General features: G+C 43.1%; 1 protein-coding gene across 1 annotated transcript in view; it reads left to right on the top strand.

The window, feature by feature from the left end:
* ROR1 (receptor tyrosine kinase like orphan receptor 1) overlaps nt 1-27,752 on the top strand; it is a 214,943-nt gene that overhangs the window by 176,231 nt on the left and 10,960 nt on the right. The window contains exons 5-7 of the mRNA XM_066623616.1: nt 20,180-20,307; nt 23,225-23,542; nt 25,307-25,552. Coding sequence (XP_066479713.1) covers nt 20,180-20,307; nt 23,225-23,542; nt 25,307-25,552 — 692 coding nt within the window. The remainder of the gene's footprint in view (nt 1-20,179; nt 20,308-23,224; nt 23,543-25,306; nt 25,553-27,752) is intronic.

The following is a 27,752-nucleotide window of genomic DNA, read 5'->3' as shown; positions in this document are numbered from 1 at the left end:
ATTGGGCCCATAATTTATCCTGATTTGTATATGGACATTAACATGGTTAAAAATATTTTTTGCCCTTGTCAGGCAGCTTTATAGAAGAGTATTAGCTTTGTTGTTTACCAAAGATTGGACAGACGCTCTGCTTTGTATTTTGGAGGGGAGCGGGAAATGCTAATTATTGGAATCTTGTGAATCCAGAGGCAAGAAGCAATAAACAAATTCTTGCATTGTCCTTAAAACTCTTATATGTAGTGTGGAAATATTTTTAGAGGGGTAATGCTGTAACTCACTGGTAGAGCACTTGCTTGGCATACATTGGGTCTTAGGTTCTTATCTCTGGTAGGGCTGGAACCTTGATGAGTCACTGCCAAATCAGTGTCAGCAATGCTGAGATAGAAGGATCAATGGCCTGAGTTCGTATAAAGCAGCTTCATATGTTTTAAAGCACCTTTCTCTGCCTCAAAACCACTCTGCCTATGATCATTGCACCCACCATTAACTACCCTTCCTGTAGCAACTAACAAAGATTGGATCCAAATATCACTGGTGTCCCTTTGTAGCTGATGAGTCCAGAAGTATTTTCAGAGCTCAGGAGGAAGTTAGAAGCAGCAGGGGATGGATGTACTCCTCAGCAGTTTTAGATAAACACAAGTGAGACAGAAAATATATGTCATCTGTAAATGTACAGGTTGGTCCTTTTTATCCACAGATTTGGTACCTGAAGATTTGATTATATCCACAGGTTCCAAATTCATGGTGTGGCCCTACCTGGACCCTCTGAACGCAACCAGAGGGTCTGGTCACATCTGGAGTGTGTTCTGAGGGCCAGGGAGTTTCTTGAACTTTCCTTTCTAGACACTTTGGTAGAGATACAATTTGAGAACTTTGGATATAATATATATTCCTTGCTCTTGAGTCCTTTCGATTTGTGAATACAGAAAAAGGTCTTAATTTTTATTGAACATATGTTCAAAGCTGTTTGTTGCCTTAGGAATTAGTTTCTTATCTCAAGAGCAATCTTTCTTTTCCGACTCCAGTTTAATATAGCTGATGAGATTCTTAAGCTGACCGATTATTCTCCAGTGAATAGATTCTATTTATACGTGTCTATCAGGGGTGAAATTTATGAAAGACACACAAGTTATGTGAACTTTTAATGTTTTCACAGTTGTTAAACCACTCCATCTATTTTAAATAAGAGTAACTGCTTATAATGTGTTGGGACTCAACAGCTGCCTAGATGACGTTAGAAAACCACAGCTCTGAACCAAACAAACCCCAGATAATTTAGCAGCAGCACAGAGTTAAGTTTTTATCCTTGACAATCATATATTTTTTTACCTTCAAATCTTAGGGAGCAGTTTCTCCAAATGTTTATTAAACTGCTTTTAATACATTTTGGAAGTGATTTAAATTGTATCTTGACTACTTTAACATTTTCACATATCCCTGGTAACAAGTAATGCTTACTAGAACAGACATTCTATCTAGGGCATTACTTCCCTTCATGTATTTTAAAATGCTTCCCATGATTCAAGATGCATCTACAAGAAGATCATAATTACATACAAGTAGCGAGAGATCCAAACAAAATGGTTGTGTGATCGGAACAAACACAAAACATTTCTATATCCCTAATATGTGGAATCATCTCTCTGTAACCTGCCTGTCTCCTTACGAAAAGCTCACAATAAAGAGTCTCTCACTTGGGCTAAGAGACCCAAGGGGCCAATTCAACTTTCCAGCACTGCTGCAGCCACAGTGCAGCCCCAAGTTAAGGGAACCTTGAGGAGGCTTCCATGACTGTCCCCCCACCACAGGATGCAGCACACACCCCACTGGTATGACTGCATCAGTGCTGGAAAGATGGATAAGATTAGGCCCTCAATGTTCTAACATAGGTCTAGTATGAGACTATACAGAGATGTGACGATTTGCTTATAAAAATAGTTTTCCAAGGGACTACTGTGCAGTTGTATGTCCAACTACACACCATAGACCATTGACTTATCTGTGCCTAACCTTTACTCCAGCCATGAGGTAACAGAGCAGAAAGGTAGCCAGAGGGCAAGTAAGCAACTGAGGAAAGAAAACATCTTATATAAGAGTGTCTGATGTGGAAGCCATAAACCCTTCTTCAGAATGCAGAATGCTTTGTTCCCTAATAGAGGAGGGAAGGCAGAAGTTGTGATAGTGGCAGCAACCTGACTAGCCTTACATACAGGAAGAGCACACACGAGTGTTGTGTCTGCCACTATGCTACATGCAACCACGTGTGTGTATAAAGAGAGATGCTCAGCACTTTGAACCTGCGTTGAGGTCTCTTTTCAGTGTGTCCTAGCACACACTACTGAGCAAGACTAGAAGGGAGGAAGTGAAAAAAGGAATGCATGTGCACACATTCCTTTATTTAGGAATTCTGCTGGTTTGGAAAGCATATAAGGCTGAGACAGGCAGTGGCAGTGGTTACAGCTAGAAAATGGCCTTTGAGAAGCTATGAGAAGGTGCCACAGCCTTCCTCTTCAAAATAGCACCCTCTCTGGCAGTGGCATCTTCCTTGGCTTTCACTGTGACTGGGTGGGGAGCCGTTGCCCCCTCCTACCTCCTCTCCCCCCCCCAGGATCACCCCAGCTCCCTTTGCATTGGGATCACTCACCCTCCAGAGCCATTCTATAGGGCTGCCCTGTATTTGCTTCCTTTTCTCCTCTGCGAAATGTGGTTATCGCAGGCTGCCCTTCAGGAGCCGGCACCTCTGAATGGGCTTACTTAAAGGTGCCTAAGCTGGCACAGCACGTCCCATGCCTCTCCCCAACTTTCCTCTCATTTTCCCCCCTTTTCTAAATTCACACACAGCCTGAGAAACACAGCCTTTTTGTCTGTCCTCTAATAAGTACTTATTTCTGGTCATCGCCAGCTTAATGACATCACTTCCTACAAAATGACATCACTTCTGGCCACTGGTGTTAGGTGAGTCCTGATAGATTGTCTTTTTTAAAAGTGCGTCCCGAACCACTGAGCTAATGTATACATTGTCTTTATGTTTTGTCAGTGAATATATTTCACTCTTCACCCAGTTGTCGGATTGGGCAGTCTGTTTTCCATCATCCTTACATTCATAGTATTGTTTCACCAACAGTAATATTTATTTGACTAGATAGCCATAGTAAGGCAGGGCAGTGGTGACAACAATGAGAATGCGAGATCTCTTTTTGAGAGGTGAAATGTCTCTTCTTTGAATCAAATATTCACATCAAAAAATGATCTATGTCGTTTATGACTAGTGCACATTTTCTGTTTGGCAAGATCAGAGCAAAACTAAGAATAGAAAGGTACATTTGCTTTTAGAGGTTTGGTTTCCATGGATAGCCTGCCTTTGTTTCTAAAACACAGGGTTATTTGGCTTTCCTTCATAAAAAAATTAGGGACACCCCTAAAATAATGCATGCTGTCACATTATTGAAATCTAAGTGCAAACAATGATGTTTCAAGTTTCTCCTGTTACAAATGAGAAACACGGAGCCTGCACTTCTTTTCCTTTACGGCTACGCATTACCAAGTAAGGTACTTGCAGCCAGCCCTTGCCTCAGCAATTCAAATAATTTGGAGAAATAGGTGTTGCTTTGGAGGAGATTCACAGATGCAATTTAGTAGCTCATTGGCTGCATGATCTTCCCTGTAATCAGGGGTGCCTCTGCACCTTCTATCTCCCTCTTCTGTACCAAAGAGTCAGACTGCCCATGTTCATTTTAATGCTTAACAGAACTCAGCATTCAAACAGCAACTGGATAGATGGATCCACTTTATCAATGTAAGTTAATAGGTAAAATGGGAATTCTAATCTACATTAGCGGCAATGCAAAGGAATCTCTGGGATAGTGTTTAGTCCAGATTAACTAATGCATGGGACAATATGTGAAAGCTAAATTACTGAAACTAAGAAGGAAATAATATCAAATTGATGGTAAGGCCACACCTGGAGTATTATGTCCAGTTCTGGTCGCCACATCTCAAAAAGGATTTAGTGGAGATGGAAAAGGTGCAAAAGAGAGCAACCAAAATGATTACTGGGATGGGGCACCTTCCCTATGAGGAAAGACTACAGCGTTTGGGCCTCTTCAGTCTAGAAAAGAGGCGCTTCAGAGGGGGACATGATTGAGACATACAAAATCATACAGGAGTTGGACAGAGTGGATAGAGAGACGCTCTTTTCCCTCTCACATAACACCAGAACCAGGAGACATCCACGAAAGTTGAGAGTTGGGAGAGTTAGGACAGAAAGAAGAAAATATTTCTTTACCCAGCGTGTAATTAGCTTGTAGAACTCTTTGCCACAGGAAGTAGTGATGTCATCTTGCCTGGATGCCTTTAAGAGGGGATTGGACAAATTTCTGGAGGAAAAGTTCATTACAGGTTACAAGTCATAGTAGGTATGAGAAAGCTCTTAGTTTTAGAGGCAAGCTGCCTCTGATTGCCAGACGCAGGGGAGGGCACTGGGACGCAGGTTGTATCTGTTGTCTGTGTGCTCCCTGGGGTATTTGGTGGGCCACTGTGAGATACAGGAAGCTAGACTAGATGGGCCTTTGGCCTGATCCAGTGGGGCTCTTCTTATGTTCTTATTAATATGAACTCTTGATGCTCTAATGTACTATCATTAAGCTTCTATACAATAAAGCAGGGGTGCCCAAACTCTGGCCCTGGGGCCACATGCGGCCCTTGAGGCCTCTCAATGTGGCCCTCAGGGAGCCCCCAGTCTCCATTGAGCCTCTGGTCCTCCAGAGATTTGTTGGAGCCCACACTGGCCTGACACAACTGCTCTCAGCATGAGGGTGACTGTTTGACCTCTTGTGTGAGCTGTGGGATGAGGGCTTCCTCCACTGCTTGCTGTTTCACATCAATGATGCAGCAGCAAGGAAAGGCCAACCTTGCTTTGTGCAAGGCCTTTTATAGGTCTTGAGTTACTGCAAGACCTTCATTCATTCATTCATTCATTCATTCATTCATTCATTCATATAAGTTCATCTTTAATATATTCATTTATGTAAACTTATGTAAATTTATTCAAATGTTAAATGTAAAATTTTCCTCTGGCCCCCGACACAGTGTCAGAGAGATGATGTGGCCCTCCTGCCAAAAACTTTGGACACCCCTGCAATAAAGCATGAATAAGAAGGATTTGCTTAGTGGAGCAAAAAACCTTGGGCTAGCCTCTTTTGGGTGGGCTACTTGCCTCTTACTCACTCTGCATCTGTTGATACCAAAAGGAAAATATGAATCAGATGCATGAATGGATTAAGATGTCATTAGCCGTAGGGACAGAAGTTAAAGACGCCTTGCTGATCATCCCTTCTCAGGTCCTATTCAAAATACCAATGTCAGTAATTTAGAAACCTAATAGCACTTCAGAGCATATGAACATTCAGTTATCAACTGTAGCCTGCAGCATATGATACAGATTATTTGGTCAGCATCTGTTGAGAAATATTATGCAAGCATTTGAGTCACATAAGAAAAGATTCATATGTTTTTTAGGTGCCCTGTGGGGACAAAGGCGGATTATAAATTGATAAATAAAGGGGTTGTTATAGCTGGGCTCTGGCAAGGGCCCACACTCCAGTTAGGAGGTCCAATGTCAAAATGCAGCTGAACGCAGCTGTCTTTTTTAGTCTCTATATATGGTGGACTTTTCTTTTTTCCTTTTATATGCTTACAGTCTGCATTATCTTCTCGGTCTGCTTTGGAAGAGGAGCAGCAGCAGCAGCCAGTAACACTGGTGGGACCCTTTATTTCTGGGCTCACCAAGTAGTGGTGTTGACAAATTGAGGAGGAGGAAGAGATAAAGCACAGAAGTCATTGCCTGATGGGCACAAAGAAAGCTCTGGCTCCCCTGTAGGCAATGATGAGGAAGGAGCATGGTAGCAGCATCGATTAGTCCAGGGGTGTCAAACATAAGGCCTGGGGGCCGGATGCAGCCCACAGAAGCTTATTATCTGGCCCTTAGGCTCTCAGCTGCTGTGCTGAGGTGTTACTGCTGAAAGGGTGGCCCACATGAAAATTGGGCTTTCCCATATCTTGAAAGATTATCAAGATTTGTGTATTTTCCCTTCTGTCATTTGCAACTAATGAGTTCCTAAGTGAGAAAAAGCGGTGCATATTTTTGGTTTTGACCTGTTTAATGACATCACTTCTTGCCTAATGACATTACTTCCGGCCCTCAGAAAGCATCATGAATTCAGCCCTTTGTATGAAATGAGTTTGACGCTCCTGGATTAGTCAGTACTTGCCAGCTGAGGAAGATGGAGCTTCTTCATGTCCTAGGACAGGTCACAGTTGAGTCAGGAGCTAAAGTCTTGAGACTGAAATTGCAGACTGGAGAGTGTGGAGTGGCGACAGAGGGCTAGGATAGGTTGGAGCAAAGAACAAGAAACTGATGCATGGAAAGCTCTCAGGTTCAGTTGTTGTACCAGATTGTTCCAAGGTGCAAATGAAGGGCTAACAAAGGGAGGAGGAAACCTCTCCCTTTGTGATTCTAGTTGAATGCTTATCCAAGGCTGCCCCTGAACCTGGGCCTCAGATGGCCTGGTGTTACTTCTATACTTTTCATGACCCTTGGACCCTGAAGTGTTGTAATCTTTGATACTGGGGACCCAGAGGCAATGGAGTGGGACCCTGGTGGTGGCTGCTGGTGCTGTCCTTCTTTATCACTATTCCTGCTGTCTGGTAGGCCCAGAGGAGAGGACTATGGCTCCTCCAGTGATGGCCAGGAGAATGAGAAGCAGCAGCATCTGTCAGAATCTTCTCCTTCTTTGTCCACTAGGCAGTGACAATAAGGAGGTGGAAGCTGGAGACATCCCCAGCAGCAATTGGGACAGCTATTGCCTCTTCTCTTCATTGTATGGCCTTTGGGAGGAATGTGCCTGCACAAGCCCCTGCCCTCCAGGAAGGAGTTAATTGCTTTCCTAATCTTCCTTTGTATTCCTTGCATCTTTAGATCAAGCTGTGAACTTTCCTTTCTCTTCTTGCTTTGTCTCACTCCTTCTGTTCTACTCTCCTGAACTTGACTCTTTCCTTGTCTTTGAAGGCTTCTGGCAACACTGCTGGTCCGTCCCAGCCTGTGGTTTTGATAGTCTCTTGCCTGTATGGACAGAGAACAATATATTTCAGGATTCTTGCCTAGGACCCATAGAAAGCTGGAGACAGTTCTGTTCTGACATCAGTGCTCTCTGCTGCTTCAGCAGATTGCTTACTGGGGCTAAGAAATAATGCTCTCAACATCTTGGGGTCTGTGGAGGTTAAGGGCTGAGACTGTGACGTGCAAGGAGGAGGGTCATTTAACCAGGGGGCAGAATCAGGGGACATCGGGTTTTGGGAGAGTTAGGACAGACAAAAGAAAATATTTCTTTACCCAGCATGTAATTAGTCTGTGGAACTCCTTGCTACAGGATGCGGTGATGGCATCTGGCCTAGATGACTTTAAAAGAAGACTGGACAAATTTCTGGAGGAAAAGTCCATCATGGGTTACAAGCCATAACATGTATGTGCAGCCTCCTGATTTTAGAAGTAGGCTACCTCAGAATGCCAGATACAAGAGAGGGCACCAGGATGCAGGTCTCTTGTTGTCTTGAGTGCTCCTTGAGGCATCTGGTGGGCCACTGTGAGATACAGGAAGCTGGACTAAATTGGCCTTTGGCCTGATCCAGCAGGGCTCTTCTTATGTTCTTATGACCCTTGCACCATAGGCCTGATGAAAAAGCTTCAAACTGCTATAAACCTTAGGAAGAAAACTTCTACTGGCACCAACCTTCCATGGACTTATAACAGCTTTGGTGGGGGTGGGGGAGGTATTTCAGCATGAATGGAAATGGATAAATGCCTCTTCCTGCACAGTATGGTCCTGATCCTGCTCCCCTGTGATGGCTACTATTTTTGTCAAGGGAAAAAATGGAAACAGAAATTATGTGGTTAGCATCACATCTATTTTGACCTCAGGAGACAGTGTCTGGTAGAAAATAGAAGAGACTGGAAGTGAATCTAAATCATTAAATTATTGCCTGGTTAGCTCAGTATGAAAGAAGAGACCTGTGAACTTCCTTCCTTCCTTCCCTTCCAGGCATGACATGGCAGAGCATGTCCATGATACCATATATGTAGACTTTCATCACCTCAGACTTTCATCCTGTGGAATGAATCAACTGTTGAACACTTTTACTATAACCTATTTTGCAACTGTAAGTGGCTGCACAACCTCCTATTTCACCAACCATCTACGTTGCGCTAGCATTCCATGAAGGATTTTGGGAATACTCACAAGGAATGCTTGCAAAACTCATATTAAGCATAATAAGACTCCCCTTTCCTACTACTTTACCAGAAAATTTTGCAAGCAAAAAACAAAACCAAAAAAATCCCTTACAATTGTGATTGAGATGAGCAGAGGAATCCCATACCTCCACCAAACAGATAGGCACCTTAGCCTGCCACTCTGCCTAACTGACTCCAGAACTTGAAATGATGCTTCTAAATTGAGTTCAGAAGTGCCGTTTCAAGTCCTGAAGTTAGTTCGCAGGACTCCACCTGCTGCCAGTTACTTCTACCCAGGGGTTTTTTTCTAATATAACGCACCTGAACGGTGTTCTGGCACCTTTTAGATAGGACTACAATCTACTGCCTGCAGCAATCAAGACCAGGCAGGACTACAAGGAGAGAGAAGAGGCGCATGGTCTACCCTGCAATGCTCTCCCCACGAGGTACTCACAATTCCATGGAGGGCGGTGCTTCTCATGGACACGCCCATTTCCTCTCTCAGCCAACCAGAGCCCTGGGGCTTGCGGGCGGCTGGGCGGTTGAGATTCGGCTCTGGGTTGAGGGAGGAAGGGCGGGGTGAGCCAATCACAGCGCTTTATGAGTCAGAAACGGCTGCTCCTGGGACAGTCCTGCAGTGGGCCAGCGGGACGTCATAGATACCGCTCGCCCCCCCTGTGCCACTTTCACCCCCCCCTTTCCATTATACTCAGCATAGGAACCAGCAGCTGCTGCACAGCCATGAGCAGTGAGGAGGTGAGAGAGGAGAGGAGGGGGGCAGGCTTCAGAGGGACTCATCCTGCCAGCTCAGCCCCTCCCATCAGTGTCTCTGCCTCCTGCATCAGTTGCCAGCCAAGTCCTAGGCATGTCTACTCAGAAGTAAGTCCCATTAGTCAATGGGGCCTATTCCCAAGAAAGTGTGGGCAGGATTGCAGCCTCAGAGCCCAACCCTATGCATGTCTACTCAGGCCCATTATAGTCAATGGGGTTTACTCCCAGGAAAGTGTGGGTAGGATTGCAGCCTTAGAGCCCCATCCTAGGCATGTCTATGCAGAAGTAAGTCACATTAGAGTCAGTGGGGCCTACTCCCAGGAAAGTGTGGCTAGGATCACAGCCTGAAGCCCCAGTGCCCCACACTTACTGGTCAACCAGTTGCAACCAGTTGCTGTGCAAAACCAACCTGCTGCTAGTGTGCAAAGCTTTAGCAGAAGGTTGATATTCTGAAATCAACCTGCTGAAGCTTACCCTGCTGATAAACACCACTGGAGTAAGAGCTGGTGGAAAAAGTTGGCAGTCTAATCCCAAGGGAACTCAGGCTACAAGTTCTGTCCACACTTCCCTGGGAGTAAGCCCCATTTAATATAATGGTACTTCCTTCTGAGTAGGCATGCATAGGCTTGGGCTCTCAGGCTACAATCCTATCCACACTTTCCTGCGAGTAAACTCCATTGGCTATAATGGGACTTACTTCTGAGTATACATGCATGGGATAGATAAATAAGATTAACAAGTTGTGAGTTCCTGCACCTTTTATTTTTTTTAACAAAAAAGCACTGCTTCTACCCCTTACAACAGTAAGATGTTGGGGGTTGTTTGCCAAAATGGAGAGCTAGTTGACAGAGGGCACTAGCAAGTGGGATAGAACATGGCCATTTTGAGGGACATCCAGACTGGACTCAATCAAGACTAATGTGAAATGGGCAGCAACTTATCTAACTGGAAGTTGCATGTTGAGCCTTCTGCCATGTGAATACTTGCTCTATCTGAACCTATAATGGATTTTTATTTTCTTAAAGAGTTATAAGCAGTTTTCTTAAAAACTGCTGCAAAGCAGTGGGATCTTTTACAAAATGCAACATGAGTTTGTTGCCATGTCAGTTACTGTTCACCTGGCCTGCCCGTGAATAGGAAGGCTGTTCGTATATACCAGAGTGGGCAAATATTTTGGCAGGAGGGCCACATCATCTCTGTCACTGTGTCAGGGTGAGAAAAAAAGAATTAATTTACATTTCAAATTTGAATAAATTTACATAAATGAATACATTAGAGACTGAACTTATATGAATGAATGAATTTTACTGAGCTTATTTATAATACACATGAGAACTATGATACAGGCATGTAGAAATACATGAGAACTGTTTGCCGCACACCTCTTGCACAGTGAAAACATACAGACCAAGCCAGAAACACACTGAGACATAAGTTGTTCAGAGGCATTGTGTGGGGGATAAATTAATGTCGAGGGAAAAGCAGAAAACACATAGAGACAATGAAAGGCCTTGCTCTAACTCAGCCCGCAGCTTGCAGTCATGGGCCAGCACGGCTGCCAACAATCTGACAGGTCAGAGGCTCATTGGAGACTGGGGGCTTCCTGCAGGCTGGTTTGCTGGGCCCCCAAGGGCTGCAAATGGCCCCCAGGACAGGATTTACCTACCCCTGGTATATACCAGGTTTGCCTAGCGAATGCTAGCATTACCTAGAATATTTAAAGTTATAAAATTACACAAATGGAACTAGGAGGACAGAATTATTAGGCAGAATCTTATACAACAACTGCTTCTTTTTGAATAAGGATTGTACAGAAACTAAGTAGGTACATTGGGATTTGGCACACTTTATGGTCATGTATATCATTCTAGGGAAATTCCAGAAGTGCATGTTCTCTACCTCAGACACTAAAAAATGTTCAAAGCACATACTATGTTAAAAGTGTGCATGTAATAATTCCTAGTCAGGGCAAAGAGTATACATGTGTGGCATTCCTCTCTAGAGAATATCAGCCTCCTGGTTCTGTGTGTCAGATAAATAGATTTTCTATGTGTATGAACAGTGAAATGTTTGAGCAAAGAGAACCTCAGATACATTAAACCTCCATTATTTATGCTGAAAAAGCTACAACAAAGCCATGAAAGGGGTAGCCATCTGGGTGGCCAACAAAGATACAACTGCTTGACTGTGAAGTTGTTGCACTTCATAGCTATTCATAAAGCTCATGTTAAAAAGGTATCGTGTATCACCTAAAAAGGAATTTCTTAGAACAGAGTTTTAAAAATAACCTGAGGGCTAAACTCAACTTAGCTGGTTGCAGAAAGGAAGTTCTTGCCTCTCACGTTTCAATTTAATTGGGATTTAACTTGGACTTCCTGGGTTGACAACTGAGTGGGAGTGTCCACTATTATCTGATAAGTCACACCAAATGCAGCTGTATTTTAAATATCCAGAAATGATGTGCCGTAAAATCAATGAACTCACATTCTGAGGCTGGCATCTTTTCTTACTGCTGTCAGCAGTGCAATGATGAGTGCTTCATAGACTGCACACTAAGACATATTGAACTCAGTGAGAGGGAGTGAAAACATTTAGAAGAAGAGGAAATAGTTTGGAGTGTAGAAACCGTTTTCTTACTTACTAAAATAAAGAAATGAATGCCACTTTTCTGGCAGGACAACCCAAATTATGTGCTTTGAATAAATTAAGCACACAAATTTTCATATTTCTGATTCTGGGAGTTAAGGAGCTTTACAGTGCACTGAATCTTTTTTAATTTTTCTTAGATTCTTCAGACTTCACCAGGGTACTACTCAGCATTTTTTTTCAAGTTTATCTCAGCCATTATAAGTACTAGGAACTTTGGGGTTTTACAGTCAATTCTCTTTATCCACCGGAGTTAGATTCCTGGAAAACCTAGTGCAGTGATTTTCAACCTTTTTCATCTCATGGCACACTGACAAGGCACTAAAATTGCCAGTTTTAGATTTTTTTTGACAATTGACAAGGTGTGCTGCACTGATAGCAGGAGCTTGCATCGCCCAGTGCCCTACTAACAAACAATCCTCCCCAAACTCCCGCAGCACACCTGTAGACCATTCGCAACACACCAGTGGCTGAAAATGGCTAGTGGATTCTGAACCATTGAGTCTATTGGGAAAATCGGATTAGGTTCCACTGGACCCTCTTCACCGTACCTTCTATGAACTTTATGAACCTGAACTTGAAGTCTATGGGGCTGGTGATGGCTCATCTACATCTCCAATATCTGATGTTGCCTCCTCCATGCTGGATCTCTTGTTGAAGGTTGTGGTGATGGTAATGGCAGTTTCTCCGTGCTTGCTATCCCTCGACTTGATGAAGGTTGCTGGCCTAACAGGCAGGCCTCAGAGTTCAGCAGTGGGGAGGGGGTTGCTTTACTTCTGATCTTCCTCCTCCACCTGTCCCTTGGCTCCTTGCCTTGCCTTGCCCCAACCCCAGAACAGCCTTCAGGTAGCCTCCCAGAGACCTTTCATCATCACCAGGATTGTAAAAGTTCAGCTGGAGTTCCTGAGATGGTGCCCAAGATAGTGGGGCAAGTTTGGAAGCGGACACAAATATGTCTAACAGTTCTCCACAGGCCAATACCAATGCCTGTTTGATGTGGCACCAACACAGTATTAGCAGATTATGGGAACAGAGTCACAGAGAACAAGAGGTAGGTGGCAGTTCTGCCCCTCGCAGATAAAGAGAACTACCGTAACTGTATTTCTGATTCTTACATTGATTTTGACTTCCTTCGTTTGTTTTTTGTTTGAAATGAAAGCCAAGATTCTCAGAATACCAATTTATGTACCATATGCTAAATTCCATTCTCACATGATGTGCTTCAGTCACATGGAATATAGAGGTTTTAATATAACAATCCACCAGCCTAAGCAGTGCTCACTCTGCGCTTATAATTGTATCCTGTTTGATTGATCCTCAGAATGTTGTATATAGTTCCTTACCCAAAGTTTGGAAGGCTAGCCACCCTCTGAAATAAACCCAAAATAGCTCTGTCAAACAAACAGAATGCAAGTGCTAGAAGTTTCCTGCCATTTTCATAACTATGAGCGTATGAGTTGTAGGTCATGTTGTAAGAGTGCTGCCAAGAAAGATCCAAGCATATTACCAGTGCTGTTTCATAACCAGTCACAGCTGCTGTTGCTCTGACTAAGAGCATAAGGCAGCCACCATAGTTGTAGCCTTTACTGAATGGGGAGCTGAGTTTCTAGAACAGGAATAATGACTGCAAACTATTTATGAAGCTCTGAAATTCTAGTTCAGAAAAAAAAAATTAGTTTGAATCTGCTATTATACAGTGTTATTTAGCGCTATTATACAGTGTTATATAGGTCTAGATTTGGCCCACTTATTCCCAATGCTGGGTGTATTTTCTAAAAGTGTTGGCACCTTGGTAACTGGGTAATAGCAGGTGACTATTTGTCACTAGAAGTGACTCCACAAATATCAAATAGATCTCAGTTACTGATGTACTACACACATGTGCCCCATTCTTGCTTTGTGTCTGGTCCAGAATAATTATGCTCAGCCAGTCTGGGCCAAGCTTGTACCATTGGAAGAGGACTAAACATAACATGATCCATGTATCCAAAACTGCAGTTTCCTAGGCTCCTTTTTAATTTCCTGATGTGAATTAGATAAGTCCTTAAACTTACTAATGATGACAAAGTAAAACAACAATAATTGCTGCTGTCTTTTTCTGCCAGAAAAACAATGACCAAAATGATGTAATTTTATTTGGCTCACAAAACCATTAAATCTGTTGTGCTGCCCTACTCTCGCCAGTAATGTTTTTCTTTGCACAAACCTACTTTTCTTTGGCTGAAATATACACTAACTAGTTAAGAGCTAGTGTCTACATGGCAGAGATAAATAAGCAGTGACACAACAATATATGGGTGAAACAATATGTGGGGCGCTGCATTGAGAACATAATCACCAGTCCTTCAGATTCATCCCAACTGAGAGGTTGCCATAATCTTTCCCAGCCTGCAAACAAACTGACCATGCTGATTAAGGGTGGTCCTACCACAACTTAAAGGTGGGTAGGATGCTAGGAAACCCTTCAAAAATAGTTGCATCCTCTAAACCCCTGTTCCTTAGTACAAGGTACAGCCACAATGAGGCTCCAGGAGCGCTATGGGCTGCATGCTGACCAAGTCACTCAGCGTGAGCAGAACAGAGATCATGGAGTAGAAGTTCTGCCCCATTAGCTGAGGGCTGCAAGTGATGTTTTCTGGCCCACCTTGACTGGTTTTGTGCTGATTTTGAAGCTTTTTTCCCAGGCACAACCCAGAAGTAAGTGTCAATGTCATCGGCAATTACTTCCAGGTTCTGCAACAGGCACCATCAGAGCAAGGGCATTGCATCATAGGTAAGTTTGTGAACCACTGGTGGTATAGCCCAATATCCTGCCCCTCACACCTTCATTTGAGGCTTATGACCTACCAAATTCCTTTTCTTTCCAGAACCTTCTCCCTTAACTTAATGATCAATAACTTGCTAATTGCCAATCCCTAACTATGCACCTTGTTATTCACAGCAACAACCCTCCCCCACCTGCTTGCTTTGTTGTGGGGCAAGGGCCCTTTTTGGGATGTTTTGAAGGTGTATGCAATGTTGGGCACAATCCTAACCAGGTCTACTCAGAAGTAAGTCCTATTTTGTTCAATGGGCTTACTCTCAGGAAAGTGTGGTTAGGATTGCAGCTGTTGTCTCCTTTTGCTACTTGACAGTAAGTTGTATCCAAAGATTGCTTTGCCCCAAAAGAAGGAGTCTGCCTCCAGAATAAGGGGAACCTTCAGATCCAACCTGGTACTATCATAATTAGTTGTGGTCCTTAGATTATTGTTATATAGAGAAAAAAAATTAGAAATGATAAGATTCTGCTGAAAATCTTCGAGATTGAAGCTTTAGGTCACAGTTCTCAAAATATTTTCTTGTAAGTGGTTTTGTCAACTATATATGTTTCATAGTAAAAAGACCTGTCTAGAATATATGGGAAATTCACTTGAGAAATGGGAATTTTCATTAGCTATTCTGTTAAGATATCTTAAGACAAAGTCAGCATCATGTTTTTCTGGTTCAGATCACTCATGTGGAGCTGCCTTACATAACTTGTAATGGGACATAGGAAATAGTGGCAAGAGGTGGAGTTCTCCCATGCTATTTACCAGCTTGTTCCAAGGGTTCTCCAGTCCTCAGGAGCAGTCTTGGGGGGAGGTTTGCAGAGAATTTAAGGAGGAAGAGATGATTGTAACACATACCTCTTGCACTATTGGATGTTATTCTACTCACTGAAAACAAGGTTTCAATACACTCCAATAGATTTAGTGGCAAGCACACATTCTGGAAACTTCATTTCTGGAGCTTACAAAAGTGTAGGTCAGTGTTTCTCAAACTGTGGGTCGGGACCCACTAGGTGGGTCCCCATTCATTTCAATATTTTATTTTTAATATATTATACTTGATGCTACCATGGTATGTGAAAGCATTTGTGGAAATGTTACAGACCTGTACTTTTAATAGGCTACTCCAGTGGTTCTCAAACTGTGGGTCAGGACCCACTTGGTGGGTCGTGAACCAATTTCAGGTGAGCCCCCATTCATTTCACTATTTTATTTTTAGTTTATTAGACTTGATACTCCTATAGTATGTGACTGCATTTGGGGAAATATTACAGATCTATACTTTTATTAGGCTACTCTGCATATGCGTTTATATGATAGTCAAGGGGGTTTACTCCTGGGTATGTGTGGGGAAGATTGCAGCCTAGGATTATTAAAAATTTTCTTGCTTGATGATGTCACTTCCTTTCATGAAATCACTTCTGATGGGTCCTGACAGATTCTGTTTCTAAAAAGTGGGTCCCAGTGCGAAGAGAAAACTGGGCTACTTTGTATATGCTTGTAACAAAGATAGTTAATGGGACTTACTCCTGGGTAAGTGTGAGAAGGATTGTAGCCTAGAATTGTTAAAAATTTTCCTGCTTGATGATGTCACTTTTAGTCATGACATCACTCTCAGTGGGTCCTGACAGATTCTCACTCTAAAAAGTGGGTCCTGGTGCTAAAATTTTGAAAACCATTGGTAGATGATTCCATCTTCTTCAGTTAACTTCTTCAGTTAGCATGGTTCTGTGCAGATGAGATAGAAATCTCATGTTGTGGTGATTACACAGAGGAAAGACTTATTTTACATCTCATGTTATATGTAAGTAATCTTCCCATTAGCTTTCCAGATAATTCTCTCTCTCTAATGTGACCTAGAAACTCTGAATTTCCCAATTTTGTCATGATACCAAGCAAGCACATATCCAATTTTAACTTGCACAAAAGTAACTATTTTCTACTCCTCTGGAAACTATGACAGAATATTATTTATCCATTTGCATCAGAAAGTTTCTTGCCAAGTAAAAGCTTTTACATTTTACTTCACATAGAATTGGAACAACATTACAGAGTATGAGGGAGGGTTTGTTAAGAATATGAAAATAAATCATACAGTGCTAATGTGTGTGTAGGTTGGTATGCTGTGCTGGATATAGTAATAAAATGGTCTGTCTGAATGTGCATGAAATAAGTTACCCAATTAAGCAAAGAAGATTGCTCTTTTCCACTCTGTCATCAACTACTATTTATGTAGAATAAATGGAACTTACATACAAAGTTTTGGGGTGCCAATATATTTGACAGATCTTGATTCTAGGGCACCTGTTCTCTTGTATGTATATGGAGAGAAGTAAAACTACTTCTAACTCAATTTGAGATATAATTTGCAGAGGGGGGTGTTTTTGTGAAGCCTGCTACAAGCATGATTTCAACTATCAAAGACTCTGAGCACAGTCCTAATATGCTCTTCGACCGGCACAAGTCCCTTGCACCAGCCCAGGAGTGTCGCAAATGTGCCGTAAAGCATATTCACAACTACTCTGGAGTCAGCTGGGCTGGTGTGAGGATTCCCGCTGGCCCTCAAAGGCCACATTCTGCCTCTGTACTGCCTCGAGACAGTAGGGTTGTGATGACTGAGATCAGCTGGCACAGGGGGATGGGGAGGGTGGTGGGAGAATGGAACGGGGGTGTTTACCCAGGCAAAAAGATGTTTACACAGGGTATTTTACCCCCGCAAGAAGGGCATGAGACAGAGGCTTGGGATGATTGTAATTTATTGAATTAATAATAATAACTGGCAGCAGGGAAAAATTAAGCTTGTAAAAACCCCAAAGCGTGCTAGCCACTAAGAACTTGGGGGAAAACTGCACAAGCTGTTTACCTCCCCCCAGACCCCATGGACATGACATCCTGGCTCACCCAATCAAAGACAGGGTTAGTCTATCCGAGCCAATCCCGAGGCAGCTGGCCATCACTGACCCGCACAGGCTACCCCAACCAACCAGGGGACTTGCCAGCCAGTCTCACCAACCCAAGCAAGTGTTGTCATAGTGTTCCTGGCTCACTCCCTGACATTCCTTATCTCAGCAAGCACACCACCCCCATTACATAAGAACTTAAGAACAGCCCCACTGGATCAGGCCATAGGCCCATCTAGTCCAGCTTCCTGTATCTCACAGTGGCCCACCAAATGCCCCAGGGAGCACACAAGATAACAAGAGACCTGCATCCTGGTGCCCTCCCTTGCATTGGCATTCGGACATAGCCCATTTCTAAAATCAGGAGGTTGCACATACACATCATGGCTTGTAACCCATAATGGATTTTTCCTCCAGAAACTTGTCCAATCCCCTTTTAAAGGCATCCAGGCCAGATGCCGTCACCACATCCTGCGGCAAGGAGTTCCACAGACCGACCACACGCTGAGTAATGAAATATTTTCTTTTGTCTGTCCTAAACCTCCCAACACTCAATTTTAGTGAATGTCCCCTGGTTCTGGTGTTATGTGAGAATGTAAAGAGCATCTCTCTATCCACTTTATCCTTCCCATGCATAATTTTGTATTCCTCAAATACTGGAGCCATTGTCTGGAGCCATTCCTGGCTACCCAGCCAGCATGCTACCTGTCCCATTCAGGGAAACCTTTAAATAACTACAACACCATGCCCAAATGCCAGAACAGGATAGGTGAACAAACCAATAATCATGGCCAATCAAGTCACCAGCCAAAAATTCCTACCCAGCCCCCACATGGAGCAAGCAGCTACTCTCAGACTGACATAGGCTAGGTGGGTGGGGCTTCTTAAAAGACATGGACTGAAGCTGGGGAGACCCCACTGGCCCCAGCAACAGCCACGCAATGCCCCCAAACAATCAAGCAGCCAATGGGCTGCCTTGATTTTCCTGCCTTTGCCCCAAGCCCATCCAGGGAGGCTGGGCAAACAGCACTTGGGCTCTAGGTGTCCCAGTGCAATTCAGGATGGGGGAGGGCAGGGAATGGTGGGTGAAATGGGCCCAGAAGTGGGGTGAGACTTGCCATCAGCACTTAGGCTGGATCCTAACACCCATCCTGAGCAGCCCAGTGTTACACCAGGCTGCCCGGATCTACACCAGCAATTTACTGGCACCAATAGCCTCATTGAGGTGGCTTGGGAATTACTTGGACTAAGGGGATAAATATCCCCTTACTCTGAGTTGCACTCCAGCTACTTCTTAACCTTCACTGGATATGGCGCAGGACAGTTGGCCTGCTATTCCAGTGCAGGTTAGAATTGGGCTGCCCGCCTTAAAGGTAACTGGATTTCAACATAATTGAAATCAATGGGACTTTAGCACAATAATTTTCTCTACACTACAGCCATATTTTCCTGCTTAAAGTTTGTTGCGCTCAGTACAATAATACAAACCCAAGTGGTGAAAATGTGCATAAGTTGGATATATGGAAAAATACTGAACAGCAAACCAAAGACCTACTAAACCACATAACAGATATAAAAGCAGAATTTGTGTTAATGTTGTAGTGGAAACATGTCAAATATTATTCAATTCTTATTCAACTCTTAACCATAATCTTATATGGGTTATGGTTACAAGTCTGGGGTGTTTTTTTTTAATTTGGGAGGTTCTAATTGTGGAAAATCTAATATTACCAGAGAATACAAAAACAAAACAAAATGTTAACTTCAGCAAAAAAATTCTTTTTTCAGTTCCATGTCCAGATTCCAGTGCCAGTGTCGCTATTCATATTCCAAGACTTTCTGCAATATGTATGATTTGAAGCAATCGTGGATATTTACCACTTTAAATGTTTACTGTTAACTTACACTGTATATTTCTGTATGCTTACAAGTTTCTTCCACTTCTAAGGGTTCAATGTAACCTGCTTATTCACTGCAAAGGAGCATTGGGGAGTGGGTCAGTTTGGAGCAGAAAAGTAGTATGAGGGTGGCTGGACCTTTATTTCCTCCCCCCCCCCCCACCTTCCACTCCAACTTTTTCCTGCAAGCCCATTGGGGAAATACTTGGGGGCTTCAGGTGGTAAAAGAAACTGTCCTTCTTGCTTTGAAAGGTCTGCATTCGACTGAGGACATTTAAAAAAACACACACAACTGAATTGCTCAATGTAATCCAATATTTTTAAAAGATAAGTAGAGCAAGATGTGGAACAAAGAAAAATTTAGTATTAGAGGTAATGAAAAGTATAGTGGATAACATGAATAAATCCAAAGATGTGTTTGTGTAGGATAGTTGTGCATAGGACAAGACTAGTGTTTGTAAATAACAGCTCCAAGTAATCCAGGTTACCAGGTAACAGTAATCCAGGTAACAGTGAACAAACAGTGAACAAACTTTGAAATCTGAGTAATTTTGCTTTAAGTGATTTTACAGAATGCAAAATAGTACCGTGACTGAGGGCCCAATCCTATACAACTTTCCAGCACCAATGCAATCATGCCAACAAGGGGTGCACTGCATCCTGCAGTAGGAATGCAGTCATGGAGGCCTCCTTAAAGTAAGGGAGCATTTGTTCCCTTACTTTGGGGTTGCATTGTGGATGCATCGGTTCTGGAAAGTTGGATAGGATTGGGCCCTTAGCTGGTAAGAATGGTAATGATGATTGTGGTATCTCAATTACGTTTTATATGTTCCAATTGATGTGTTATATATTTTGCCTATTTGATTTTAGTGATGAATACGAAGAGGATGGATTTTGTCAGCCATACAGAGGAATTGCATGTGCAAGGTTTATTGGAAACCGAACCATTTATATGGAGTCCCTCCATATGCAGGGTGAAATCGAAAATCAAATCACTGGTAGGTTAAAAGCATTATTTTCTTCTGTTTTCAGCCAGATTGCCATCATTTTTGTCCTTGCTGTAAATTACTGTGTAGTTAAATTACTCACTCTTGATTTAATCTGTTTATTGTGCGCTACATTTTGTTTTTGCTTGCTCATAGAAGAAAAAGCTAGCTCTGTGGTAAACGTGTTCAGAAGAACAAGATCTGTAGATAACTTTACAACACTGGAAAAGCTAACCTGAAAAAACAAAATATTTTGTATATTATGTAAGCTTTATTATTTATCTCTATACTCTATGCAAGTTTTTAACTGTATATTAAATACAGTGAGCCCACTGAAAATCAGTGGTATTAAGCTCCACTTAAATCAGTAAAACAAATTTATTCTAACTCCACTTCCTTTAATAAGCCTTGACTGCAACTAAAGGCACAATCCTGAGCACCTTCCGGCACCGACATAAGGTCAATGCAACTCCGGGGTAAGGGAACAAATGTTGCCTTACCTTGAGGAGGCCTCCATAACTGCCCCCTAACTGCAGGATGCAGAACATGCCCCACTGGCACAGCTATGCCAGCACTGGAAAGTTGGTTAGGATTGCACCCTGTCTTGCACTGATTTGAGACATACCTTCTAGAAAACACGACACTATTCATATGATAGTATAAACCAGGATTTATCAGGAACATGAGCTGACTCTGCACACTCCCTTCTCCCCTTGTTTTCTTTCCTCTTTGTACACAATCTGCCATCCTGGCTTCTTAAACTAGAGTTCCAGGACATTGTATGAAGCCAGGTTGTGTAAAGCTAGGAACTGTAGTTTAACAGCCCAATCCTATCCACACTTTCCTGGGAGTAAGCCCCATTGACTCTAATGGGGCTTACTTCTGTGTAGGCATCCATAGGATTGGGCTGCAATTCTGGCTTGAAGCCCACTCCTAATTAACTCTCCATAAGGTGATGCAGCAGTGCCAATGTAGTGCCTGCTGTATCCTGATGTGGAGTTTTGGCATCTGGAGGCCTCCTTGAGGTAAGAGAACATTTTTTCCCTTGCTTTGGGATACACCCATGCTGGGCCTACTCAGACTTGCACCCAGTGGTGTTGTTAAGGGGCTGCAGGCCTCACCAGGTAGCACAAAGGGGGGTGACACCACTAGTGACTAAAATTGCGGTTTGTAGGAATAAAACCATCGTGTTATATACCATTTGATGTGTAATTTACAGCAGAATGCATTGAAAAAACCAGAGTGAAATATCTCCATTCTGTCAAAAGTTGTGGCCAAAAAACCAGGAAAAAAAATGCAACTGTGTTATGTAACAAAAAGTACATTTCCTTAATTCAAAACAGACCAATGATACTGTTTGAGTCAATGAGATGTCATTATGACACAGCATGGAATCAATAAGATGTTCGTATAGTGACACCCATGGGGGGGGTGAAACCACTAGTGACCAAGATCGCTAAAATGAGTTTGTAGGAATAATACTATCATGTTATATATCAATTGATGTGTAATTTCATGCAGAATGCAATAAAACAAACTGCATTGAAATATCTGTACTCTATCAAAAGGCATAGCAAAAAAAACCAGCAGGGGCGGGGTGATGGTACATCACCACACCCACCAGCCCGGTCATTGTCCCACCCACTGCCTGTGAGAAGGTCCATCATGGAGGTGACGTGCTGGCCTCCCATACTGGGTGATGCAGACCCTAGTGACGCCACTACTTGTACCAGCTTTATAGCTGACACAAGTTTGCATGGACCCTGCTCAGGGGATCAAGGCCAGCAAGGGTGTTAGGATAGCAGTGTGTGACTCTGCTGTTGATAGAGCCCCCGTCCTGGCTCCAGTTCTCCTCCACCATCACTACCCTGTTTCTGCACCTCCCTGCCCTGTTCCGCCTCCCCCCTCCAAGCCTGTGCACTGACTTACCAGCGCCAGTGGTCTTTCCCAGTCTGCTGGCATGCAGATCTGGCTGTTTGCTGCTTGTAGCAATAGCCAGACCGTGCCAAATGGCTTGTTGCATTTCGCGACAGTCACAAAGGGCCTTACGCTGCCAGAACACTTGTTCCAGGGGTGTAAGGCTCTAATAGGGTTGGGCTGTTAGTCGGGATGCTGCACATGACTGCACAAACCATGGCTTGTTCAGCCAGGAATGTGAGTTCAGTTCATTAACTCCCTCCCTCATAACAGCTTGTTGCAGTGATGTGATGTTTCAATTCTTTTTTGGTAAACCAAATGTGAAACCAGGAGCTCTGATCTAACTCTGGCTTACATGCCAGGATATGAAACCATAGTCTGATTATGGTTTAACTGTGGTTTCATATCCTGGCATGTAAGCCAGAGTTAGATCAGAGCTCCTGGTTTCACATTTGGTTTAACAAAATGAATTGAAACATCATATCACTGCAACAAGCTGTTATGGGGGAGGGAGTCAATGAACTGAACTCACATTCCTGGCTGAACAAGCCTTGGTTTGTGCAGTCATGTGCAGCAGTCCTGCACCTTCCTTATAGGTAATGTTCTCTGAAAGAAGGCCCATACAACTTGTAACCTACCACTCAAAAGTCATTCTTGAGTTGCAGCCACAAGCCATGTGTTGTGGTCTGGCAGGTGCTCAACAGCTGTCCTGCAGCTGCAGTTCCAGGGTCACAAAAACAGAAAGGAGCCCTAATAGGCTATATTCAGCTTGACAGGTTTGACTTGAAGGATCTGGAGAAATAGTGAAAAGTTTAAAAAATATTATTGTTTCTAAGAAAGTTTTCTTCTGATTACAACTTTGGACATGATAAATTATTAAGGTTACAACTTTAGACATGGTAAATTATTAAGTATTACAAAGTATTTTTAAGTATTATAAAGTATTAAATATTATGATATTGAATCTGCAATTCTGCATCATGTTTATTCTTTTGGCATGTATCTATTACAGCTGCTTTCACAATGATCGGAACGTCCAGTCATTTATCTGATAAATGTTCCCAGTTTGCTATTCCTTCGCTGTGCCATTATGCTTTCCCATACTGTGATGAAACCTCCTCTGCTGCAAAGCCACGGGATCTGTGCCGTGATGAGTGTGAAATTCTGGAAAATGTCCTTTGCCAAACTGAGTACATTTTTGCAAGATCCAATCCAATGATTCTGATGCGTTTAAAGCTGCCTAACTGTGAAGATCTTCCACAACCAGACAGTCCTGATGCTGTAAACTGCATCCGTATTGGCATCCCTATGGCAGATCCGATCAACAAGAGTAAGTGACAGTTGTAGATTTAGAGCCCAATCCTGAGCTTGGCATGCTGGCTCACCACTAGTGTGCACTGTCGCAAATGTACCTTATGGCATGTTTGCAGGCCCTAGCACTGGAGCTTTGCTGCTCAGCGGTCGTGTGGACCGCCAAGCAGTGGTGAGGTAGGTGGAGGTGTGGAGGAGGAGGTGTTCCAGGGTGGGGAGAGGTGGAGGGAGGGCGGGGAGAGGGCGGTGAGGAGGCATGCCAGGGGGAGGGAGTGGGGTGAGAGGGAGGCGGGACTGGTGCAGCTTTGCTCCACCGGATCCCAAGCCTTTGTTTCAGGCCACTGGCCTGACAGAGAGGCTCAAAATTCTACACTGACCCAAGGGTTGCCATGGAATCGAGTAGTCCCATTGCGGGACTACTCAGCTTACCCTGGGGAAGGGGACAAAAGTTCCCTTCTACCAAGGAGCCACTGGTGGTGTCAGCAAAGCATGCGGGATGCAGCGGCAGCCATTTTCAGTGCCGCTGCAGCCCTGCATGCCGGGCAGCTGAGAATTGGGCTGTACGCCCAATCTTGCAAATGCAACATTCATGCAAATGCAACATTCAGAAGTGTTTCTCATCTAGTGGTACTGGTGGTACTCGAGGTGGTGTCCAGTGAGACGTGTGGGACCTCTAGACTCTGCACTGCCTCACAGCAAGACCAGTAATGCAATGTGACACGCAGCAGTAGGAGACTCGGCTAGTCAGGTAGAGCTCCAGCATGCAGTTTTTGCACACTCGAGAAGTCCCTCCTGTCTGCCCTGAGCCTCTTACCAGTGTTTATCATGTTGCATCTGGCCTCCCAACCAGGAAGTAACTGGCGATGACATTATCGCCAGTTTACTCCTGGTGGTGCTTTCTGTGGATGGACCATGCAGAGTGGTATGGTGGGGGACAAACATTGAGAAATACTGCATTAGAAGCTTATGTTATATCCCCCAACCTCCAAAAGGAGAATCAGGAATGTCCTTTGTAAACTCAAGGTTCATAGACTTTAAGGTTCATACATAATATCAGGTTAATTAGGAAGGAAGCACAGCTAGATTTTCTATAATCCATATTTCAGTATGTTGCTGCCTTTTTTCTGGGTTAAGGTTGCCAGCAGTTTATTTTTGGAAAAAGTTGTTTTAAAAATGTAAATTAGCAAATAGTCTTTGTACTGTTCTTATACCAATGGTTGTTTTTTTTTCCCCCCACAAACCTTCCTCATTAAATCACCCATCAAAATAAATGGTGCTAAGGGTATGTAAAGCCTTCTTAAATAGCCAGAGATTGCTGTGCATTGTTTGTGTGCTACATTAGTAGACCTAACTCCAGACACAGACTAGAGTTCATGTTAGATCACAGACTGATTAGAATAAACATAATATCAAATGGCTGCATTTCCAAAATAACCCAGTAACAACTGTGGGTCTCAGAGTTTCTCTTTACTTTTGTGCCCAAATAAGGGGATTTATTTCAGGTTTCCAGGGTAGTTTTAAGTTTGCCTATGTATTTTATTCTAAAAATATTTGGAATAAGCAGTTTTTATTACTGAAATCTAACCTTTAAATCTTCTCAAGAATATGAAAGCATACCAAGCCCAGTGTGACAGTCTCTGCAAATTGAGAACCTGAATTAGATTTTGGGGGACAAGCCTCTAGAAATGCACCCTGCTCTGCGTTTACACTATTCAGCTACTAGTTCATACTGTACTAGTCCATACAGTACCATACCAATACGAACTGCTGTTTTCTTCTACAGATCACAAATGTTACAACAGCACAGGAGCTGACTACCGAGGGACTGTGAGTGCCACAAAATCTGGTCGACAGTGCCAGCCATGGAATTCTCAGTATCCCCACACACATGCGTTCACTGCTGTTCGATACCCAGAACTGAATGGGGGTCATTCCTACTGCCGCAATCCAGGAAATCAGAAGGAAGCTCCATGGTGCTTCACCTTAGACGAAAATTTTAAATCGGAGCTTTGTGACATCCCAGCTTGTGGTAAATACGGAATTTCCCGTTTGATAGGATAATAGAACTGTTGTGTTGGGCTTATTTTGCAGCATGTGCAGCTCTAGACTGAATAACCGTTGCTTTATCTAAAGATTTGTCTTTTATAAAGTTGCAGTGTAAATTGTTCCAAAGATTTAACCCACAGCTTATTGAGCTTAAACAGGAATACTCTAAACTAGGGCCCAATCCTATCCACACTTTCCTGGGATTAAACTTTATTGAACACAATGAGATTTACTTCTGAGTAGACATGCATAGGATTGGGCTGCTAATCATTTAAAGTCAACATGGGCAAGTTCTAAGTATGTCTGTTAAAACGTCACTGTTAAGTTCAAGACAATGAGGAAGCATGAGAGGTAGAATGGACTTCATCTGAAAGAAAGATAATGCTCTTGAGAGAGATCCCCTTTCCCCTCCAAACACCCCTGCCCCATTTTGCCCTTCCACTGGATACAGCATGTGCCTTTTTGGCACAGCTGCACCAGCAAGGGGGGAAAGGATAGAAGCAGTGGCGTAGCTAAGGGGGTGCAGGGGGTAGCAGTTGCACTGGGCATCAAGCTTTAGCGGGGCAACAAGCTGAGCTTGACACTAGTGACCAAAATTGTGAAAATCTTGCTATTTATGAATAATACCATCATGTTATATATCACTGGAAAGGTAATTTAATGCAGAATACAATGAAACAGCATTGGAATATCTGTATTCTATCGAAAGTTATGACCAATTAACCATAAAATGAAAACACAACTGCCTTATGTAACAAAAAGTGAATTTACTTAACTCACAACTGACCTATGAAACTCATTGTTCTTAGAGGCAATGACATGTTATTATGTTATTGACATGTTGCAATGACATGTTATCATGATACAGCATGAAACCAATAAGGTGTTCATATGAGTCCATGTATTTCTCATTTCACTTCATTTCCATTCAGTTACCCCTGCTAACTGGGTTAAAAGGCACTTTTTCAAGTGGTGCCCCTCTTATATTTAGCAAGGGGAGAATAACCATCCCTTTTCACCCCAGCACAGTGTCTCTGACCAATAAAGGGCATACTTTTTATTTATTTACTTAATTAAATTTGATTTTGTCTGGCGGGGGCGGGGCTACAAATTTTCTTTGACCCCAGGTAGCAGATAGATGTCTTAGCTATGCCACAGACTGGGGGGAGGCAGTAGAGCAAGTGGGTGGCAAGCTGCTTGGGTGAGGAGGTGGGTTCCTCCCAATTTTCACTTTTTAAAAAGCCCGGGCATGATGTCACTTCCTTTAGTGACATCACTTCCAGGGCAACATTTTGAGCTTGGCACTGGGCTACATGATCATTAGATACGCCACTGGATAGAAGTAGGCCATTAGGGCTGTTGTATGCTGTCAATTCTGAGTATTCCATACTTCAAAAACTGTAAATGAAAAACTGTACATTTTTGAAGTATGGAATACTCAGAATTGACAGCATAGTGAATTGAAAAACTAGGTTTATCAGGATCCATTCAAACCTAAAGGCTTTTTTATAGTGTTATCTTCAGCTTTAGGGAAATGATAGTGCCGTATAATTGGTGATGAATATATATATGGAATTAGCCCTGAGGCATCCAGGTATTAGTAGCTGCTCTAGTGATATCACTCAGTGCCTCTTTTAGTTCTGGAAGATGCTATAGTAAAAGAAATTCAAAATTATGGAACAATTGAACATCAAGTCTGTGCAGCGATAGCAATATAAAGCCTTTGGAAGAATATAATGGGGAATTATTCTGGGATTATTGGATCCAGCAGGTAGCTTCAGGATAGACAGTAGTAATAAATCTGAGCCTGATTGAAAATTGAGACTTCAGAAGCACAAGGCTTAATTGGACAGTCAAAGTTTTAAATCTGATGGCCCAATCCTGTCTGCATGATATGATGGCGGATCTCATGAACTACTATCACTGCGGCCTCTCCAGTGGTCTGCAGTGCACTGCTGACAATGCAGTACTAGCCAGTAAACCCTGTGCGGGCAGTGGCAGGGTGCAGACCAGCCATCAGCAAGAGTAATGTAGCAGCGGGCAGGGATTGGGTCAGGGGCAGGTCAGAGGTAGATCTTAGCAGCAGCAGTGTCTGCAATACTCTATTCCAGACCCAACACGCCCCCTTTGGCCCAACAGATTTACACCAGCAGAACAGCTTGTGTAGATCTGTGTAGGCCTGT

The sequence above is a fragment of the Tiliqua scincoides genome, chromosome 4, assembly GCF_035046505.1.
Source record: "Tiliqua scincoides isolate rTilSci1 chromosome 4, rTilSci1.hap2, whole genome shotgun sequence".
Taxonomy (NCBI): Eukaryota; Metazoa; Chordata; class Lepidosauria; order Squamata; family Scincidae; genus Tiliqua; species Tiliqua scincoides.
Note: the sequence above shows the minus strand (reverse complement) of the source record. Positions and strands in the feature narration are given on the sequence as shown.